Below are 6,908 nucleotides of genomic sequence, written 5' to 3' on the forward strand. Positions count from 1 at the left end.
GGAATGAGAGACGTCCAATCTCGATCAAACTTATTAACTAACAAACTATATCATATTTCCATTTATCAATCAATCACAATAGACACACCAACAAAAAGGTTTGAATTATTTAGGTTAATGGACAATAGAACAGTATTATCCAATCCATCGTCACCTGTATTAGAGAGCAAGTCACAATTTGCGTAGGCATCATCCATTGGATATTTAAGACAACAACAATTTATTAACTATATTAATTATCTAGCACTGCACCTCCATCACTGCCAATGGGAATTTCAACAACATCAATGTTGGTCACACAGTCCTCACCAACACTTACCTCGACAAAGTCTGAGACTGGAACATCATCATCATCATCATCGACAACAACTACAACAACGGTAGCATCAATCAATAATATGGTGATGACACATTCACCTACTTTTTCATCATCACCAGCGACAACAACGACAACAACATTATCAACAATATCAGCCATAACCACCACTGGTTCACCAACTGTTACATCACAACCATCATCAATGAAAATACCAGGAATTGTACCATCACTGATCCACAATGGCATCGGTTCATCATTGTTATACTCACCTGGTACACCAGAGAAGAGGGGTCGTGGACGACCAAGGAAGAATCCACCACCTCCACCCAGGGATCCAAGTGTTCCCAAGAGGAAGCGTGGACGTCCACCAAAGTTGGACAAGGATGGCAATCGTCTACAACGTCTAGCGTCATCTGCCAATCCAAATGGCAAGAAGCGTGGGCGTCCCAAGAGACCCGACCAGAGCGAGTCATCACCAGAGGTCAAGGAGGAAACCACAGCAGTGGCACTGGTACCCAGCTCAACAACAGCAACATCATCATCATCATCGTCATCAAATGATGAAGACCAGAACAAGAAGCGAAGTCGTCCAAGCAAGTCAGTCAAGACAGAGGATGGACAGAGTCCACATCACACAGCATCACCAGCACATCGATTACCATCAGTCTCGACAGGAGGTCGGGACCATCCCGAGTCATCTGAATTTCAACCAAGCTTCTCAATCTTTCACTAGTTGGTCAGTTAGTTAATTGGCAACAGCCACCACAACAACAACAACAACCATCGCTATCAATTGTATATATCCACACACCCAATCAATCAATACACTTGTATTATTAATTATATATAAATGTATAATCATTTATTTAACAATATTAATAGAGATAGAGTATGTATGTATGTATGTATCAATTTGTTGATCTCGATGTTTAGATCTCGACAACCTTTTGGAACCAACCATACTCCTTCTTTAGGAAGATGGCAGAGAACATTGTTCTGGCAAACCATGGTGTCTCCTTCTTGAAGGTCTCGGCCATCTCCTTGTCATGCTTGGAGGCATCCATCATGGCACAGAAGAAGAACTTTGAGTTCTCATCCTTTCTGGAGAGCTCCTCAATGGTCTTGCCAAGCTTCTGTTGCTTGTCCTTGGGGATGTTGACCATGAATGGCAGACAGATCTTCTCCTCCTCGGCAAACAGCTTGAAGACAAACTCGGTGATCTCCTTGACCTTGGCGGCGAGCGCGGCAATCTGGTCCTGGCCAGTGCCTGGGGTCAACTTGGCGATGGCTTGCACCTGTGGTTGGATGGCATTCCAGTCCTGGGTGAACTTCTTGTGATCGGCCTCAATGGCCTTGATAGCCTCCTTGAATTTGGGGTCCTGCTCGGCAATGAATGGGAAGGCAGTGTCCTCCTCCAACTTGTTGTGGGCCAGAGCATAGTTTCCTACAGACTCAAAGGCCTTGACCATATCCTCAATCTCATCCTTGTCAGCTGGCTTCCATACCAACATCTTGGCAGAGAGCAATGAGTATAGTCTTCTCAAAGTGCAGTGAGACCACATCCAACCATAAAGGTGGAAGTTTGGATGATCGAAAAGGTTATCATGTGTGGCTTGCATTGTGTATATAGTAATTATTAAGCTGGATAATATTATTATTATGTATATTAACTAGGTTTAGTTTTGAATGATATAATTACAATCCAATCCCAACCAGGTGTTATTAAATAGTTGATTTACATTCCAGTGATTTCTGATATAAATTAAAGTACTGGTTATAGGTTGATCAACGAGTTTGATGGTGATGTCTATCATCGATGGTGACGCTTCTCTGAAACTGAACTGACACTGTAAAGTCTTCATATGATCATCTATCGTGCTTTCATTTGATTGGGGTCTTCATCAGCCCATCGATGTCAATTTGTTTGCACACACACTTTGGACGTGATAACCTTTTGTGTGTCTCTGCTGGCAATTTGTGTGTTGGTTGCACTCATGATTGGTGAATTGAAGTCTATCTCTCTATGTGTGTGTGTGATGGAATTTGGAATTGATGTAACTTGATTGGAAGAGGCAAGCCAAATAGGATACACCCTATGTGAGGTCTAAAGACCAAACACAAAATTGATTGGGGTTTTGTTTAAGTACTTTGTGTCTTCATCATCATTGATGATGATAACACAAAGAGGTAGTTAGCTACATTTTAATAAGATCACACAGAAGAATAGGCAAGAATTTAAATAGATATCTAAATATTTCATTCCATTTTGTTGACAGAGATAAACAACAATTAATAACTCTTTGCTAGAGCAAACTCTTTATCTTTCATTAATGATGCTTTGTTGTTGGACTTTTTGGATTCATTTCAAACTCAAACCTCTCTTCTATCGTTGGAAATAAGTTGTAAATCATCGTCCATTATCCTATCTTTATGATGATAGGAAATAGCTGACGTGGACTAATAAGCCAAAACAGCGAGGCTGACACCAATCAGTAAGCAGTCAGATTAATAATGGTTGGGTTATACTTTCCAAACAACTCATCATCACATGTGATTTATAAATAGCTTTCTGTCTCTATCAAACATGGTTACATCCGCAATCCTTCATTATTATTATTATTATTTAATTACATCATTGTATCTTAATGGGCTTGCAGACAGACAAAAAGACTGATTTCCAAATGATGGGCCATACCCATTTAAACAGAAATATCTCAAACGTTCATGGAATCGATTAATGAATAGGTCGAACTCGATGTCATCATCGTCATCAAGCAAAGATCACCTCACGTGTGGTGACGTTATTATTTGAATGGTTAGATCACCAAAAACACAAAAATGAAATCGTGACAAGGGCTGAAGGTGTTGATTGGTGTTGTAGCTGTTGATTCTGGACATGGATGGTCAAAGGACCAACAGATTGGAGAGGGCGCAACATACAGGTGTTGTGGAAGGGGGAACATGTTCCAATGCTTATAAATCATTCAACAAATTGTAATTAATCAAACAATTACTACTACTACAACAAATACACACATAAAATGAAGCAATTCATCGCAATCCTTGTGCTTCTGTCAGTGGCCATCTCTTCAGTTTCGGCCGACTACGTCTATGCCAACTGTATGATGGTACCAACCACTCCTGCCAACATTACTGGAGGTTTCCAAATCGCTTACACTGTATGCATGCATCATTTACACTGTTTTACCAGAGAACAACAAATCCCAAACCACTTGATACTTACATTCATTCCCTACATCCAAAATAAAAACTTAAATAGCCAGAGGACCAGACATACACCTTTGGTTACACCATCTACAACATCCCAAGCAAGGCATCTTATGGAGTCGTTCTCCGCGAGTTGGGTGATATCACTACTTCCTCCTCCGCTGGTGGTATTGTTGGCGCCATGGTTGATTCCTGTCCAGGCGGTCAAATCACCAACCTCACCAGTGATCTTGCTTCACTTGGTTTCTACGCTGTTGTCAATGCCAGCCAGTACATCGTCCACAACGGTCCAAACTCCTTTGTTGGAAGAGCCCTCACCATCCTCGACTCGCACGCTTGTGATCCACAGGCCAACATTGTTGCCCACTGTGTCATTGGTATTGCTAACCCAATCACCACTTTGATTCCAAAGATGAACACCACCGGTGCCAACCTTGCCTCATTCAAGAGCTCAATGACCAATGCTGCCGTTGCTGTTCTCTACCCAACCACTGCCGTCTCCGCCGTCCCCGTCTCTGGTTTCATGTACTTCCAGGTCAACACTGATGGTATCACCACCAATGTCACCTTCTCTGCCGCCATCACCGGATTGGACAACACCACCGCCCACGGAGTGCACATCCACGCCTTTGGTGATTTGATGTGGAGAAACGGAACCTCTGTAGGAGGTCACTGGAAGAATGCCGCTCTCAACCAGACCCACGGTCTGCCACCCGCATCTAACCGTGAGCTCGGTGATCTGGGCAACATCTGTGTCTTTGACAACGTCAACAACGTTGCTTACTACCAGTACACCACCAGTTACTCTGGCACCCCCGGCTCTGAGGTCAACTTCATTGGTCGTTCCATCGTCGTCCATGGCATCCGTGACTCTGGCAATGCCACCGCATTGGGACCACGTCTTGCCCAGGGTGTGATTGGTATCACCACCAACGCAATTCCCAAGGCCCTTCCAAAGGATATCAGCTTCGCCACCGAGCCAGTCTGCACTCCAGCTGGCACAACCACCACCACCACCACCGGTACTACCTCCACTACTGGTACCACTGGCACCACTGGCACCACCACTGGCACTACTGCTGCCTCTACCACTACCTCGACCACTACCAGCCGCCCAACCACCACCACCACTACCGGTCCAAACAGCTCCTCGATCGTTGCTCCAGCTTTCACCATTGTCATTGCCCTCATTGCCATGCTGCTCCTTTAAGGACCGATCCTGAATGAGGCGAGCATCCCTCGCTGTTGTAAAACAATACAATAACTTATTATTATTATTTGTGCACTACTTACTTATGATAATCTATCAATTGCCATTGGTGTAGTTGTGAGTTACTGTATCATCTCAATGACTGTCTCTCTCACTCACTCTCTCTCTCTCAAACTTTCGATTTAAAGTTCTTCTTTCGTCACCGTCACCCACTGGACGGACGACAAGCACTGACCGTGGTCACCTTCCTGATTAGGAACAAATACCTCCCCGACTTCCATTGGCAAAACTGGGTTGGTTGGAGGCTTTTGTGGAGGTGGAGGGTAGTGCAAGTGGAGGTTCTCGCTGGAGTGCAGACTCGCTGGCAAAGATGATGACCCATTTTTTTCTAGATTCCCAAAAAGATGTGTTTTTGTTAGCACGACCACCAGAGGAGACTGAAATATCTCTTTTTGATCAAGTCAAATGTCGCAGTTTTGTGAAAGGACAAGTCCCAAATTGGGGAAGGTATTAGGCCCAGTTATTGATCAGGGATTGTGTTATTACAAAAGGACAAAGAGTGGGCTAAGGGCCAGGCCATCATGCTGAAAATACCTAATCAGGGAACATTGTCTTTACGTTCAAAATAAGGATTCTCGTTTGCAACTCCACTCGCATGGATAACAATTGACATGTACATGAAATGAGGGCAACAAAGTTCCCTGATAGTATTTGATCAATCTCTAATAGTTTCTTTGTTGTACCATAAGGATCTTGTCATCATGCTCAAAATACTATCAGGGAACCAAGAACGATTCATTCATTCTTACATTTATTCGTTCATTCACTATTAGAACAAACTAATAACTTTTATCCATCAATCATGAAACATATCCCTAAATTTATTCTTCTACTTTGCATTGCATCCTCGTTGGTCTATGCCGATACCTATGGATCATGTTCTTTTTCTTCCAATTCACCATTGGGAATAACTGGATCTCTCCAAATCACCTACGTAAGTTAACATAATAATATAAATAAATCAATATTATTATTATTATTAATACAATATTATTCTATTTTCTTTAACCTCGTTACTAGAACAACAAATGGGTTGTTGGATACAATATCAACAATATCCCTGCTGGCGCAACTTATCGATTGGTTATTAGATCGACTGGTGATATTAGTACCACTACCTCATCCGGAGAATCTGGTTTCAGCTTTGACAATTGTCCAAAAGGATTACTAGGATCTGTCACCAAGGCGAATAGCCAAGGTGTATGGGATGGCCTCACTGTTTCTAACGACTACTCTCTCACCTCTGCGCAGTCTATAATTGGAAGATCAATTTCAATTATTGATTCTTCTACTACTAAGTGTAAAGCTTCTGCCAAAGTGTATGTACCATATTTTTAAATCAAACTACCAACTTCTAACCAGATTGCTTTCCTATATTTCCAAATAGTCATGCCCAATGTGTAATAGGAATTGGAAACCCAACCACCTTTTCCATTGCCGGTCAGCTTGCCCCCGTGGACAATTCAGCCTACCTCCAAGTTACATCTCTCTCTAAGGCTGTTTGTGTTCTCCAGCCCACTAATGTTGTTGAGAACAACCAGGTTGGAGGTTTTGTCCATGTTACTGTCTACAACAATGGTACAACAGTCTTTGCTGCTTCAGTCACAGGACTTGACACCACCGTGGCCCATGGTATCCATATCCACAACTATGGAGATATCCAATGGATGAATGGTTCCTCTATTGGAGGACATTGGAAGACTGCCAACCAGGTTCATGCTTTGCCACCCGCGGCCAACCGTGAATATGGTGATCTTGGAAACATTTGTGTCTACAAGAATGGTGTCGGCTACTACCTCTGGTCCACCAAAGACTTGCCAAACTTCAACAACAATCCAAACTTGATTGGTCGTGCAATTGCCATCCATGCCATACGTGACTCAGGTGATTCCTCTCCTTTGGGACCACCTATTGCCCAATGTGTCCTGGGTAAGTCCACCAGTGGTGTCGTTCCATTCTCCATCCCAACTGGTTTGGATTTCTCCAAGGAACCAGCTTGTATCCCTGATACTCCTGTTACTACCACTTCGACCACCTCTGATCCAACTACTACGACTACCACGACCACAACTTCTACAACTGTGGMCCAAC

General features: G+C 43.1%; 4 protein-coding genes across 4 annotated transcripts; 3 read left to right on the plus strand and 1 right to left on the minus strand.

The window, feature by feature from the left end:
- Nucleotides 1-117: 117 nt before the first annotated feature.
- SAMD00019534_090840 (hypothetical protein) lies at nucleotides 118-1,049 on the plus strand (the record flags this gene model as incomplete). The annotated part of the gene is made up of 2 exons (XM_012895498.1): nucleotides 118-182; nucleotides 245-1,049. Coding segments are annotated over 2 exons (870 nt in total), but the record flags the coding sequence as incomplete, so codon positions are not given.
- Nucleotides 1,050-1,248: 199 nt separating this feature from the next.
- SAMD00019534_090850 (hypothetical protein) lies at nucleotides 1,249-1,881 on the minus strand (the record flags this gene model as incomplete). Its single annotated transcript, XM_012895499.1, has 1 exon — nucleotides 1,249-1,881. The coding sequence occupies one exon, from the start codon at nucleotides 1,879-1,881 to the stop codon at nucleotides 1,249-1,251; it is 633 nt and encodes a 210-aa protein (XP_012750953.1).
- Nucleotides 1,882-3,360: 1,479 nt separating this feature from the next.
- On the plus strand, nucleotides 3,361-4,757 carry SAMD00019534_090860 (hypothetical protein; the record flags this gene model as incomplete). The annotated part of the gene is made up of 2 exons (XM_012895500.1): nucleotides 3,361-3,498; nucleotides 3,600-4,757. The coding sequence occupies 2 exons, from the start codon at nucleotides 3,361-3,363 to the stop codon at nucleotides 4,755-4,757; spliced, it is 1,296 nt and encodes a 431-aa protein (XP_012750954.1).
- Nucleotides 4,758-5,619: 862 nt separating this feature from the next.
- On the plus strand, nucleotides 5,620-6,746 carry SAMD00019534_090870 (hypothetical protein; the record flags this gene model as incomplete). Its single annotated transcript, XM_012895501.1, has 3 exons — nucleotides 5,620-5,751; nucleotides 5,838-6,136; nucleotides 6,205-6,746. Coding segments are annotated over 3 exons (973 nt in total), but the record flags the coding sequence as incomplete, so codon positions are not given.
- Between the last annotated feature and the right edge of the window lie 162 nt (nucleotides 6,747-6,908).

The sequence above is a fragment of the Acytostelium subglobosum genome, assembly GCF_000787575.1.
Source record: "Acytostelium subglobosum LB1 DNA, scaffold: scaffold21, whole genome shotgun sequence".
Taxonomy (NCBI): domain Eukaryota; phylum Evosea; class Eumycetozoa; order Acytosteliales; family Acytosteliaceae; genus Acytostelium; species Acytostelium subglobosum.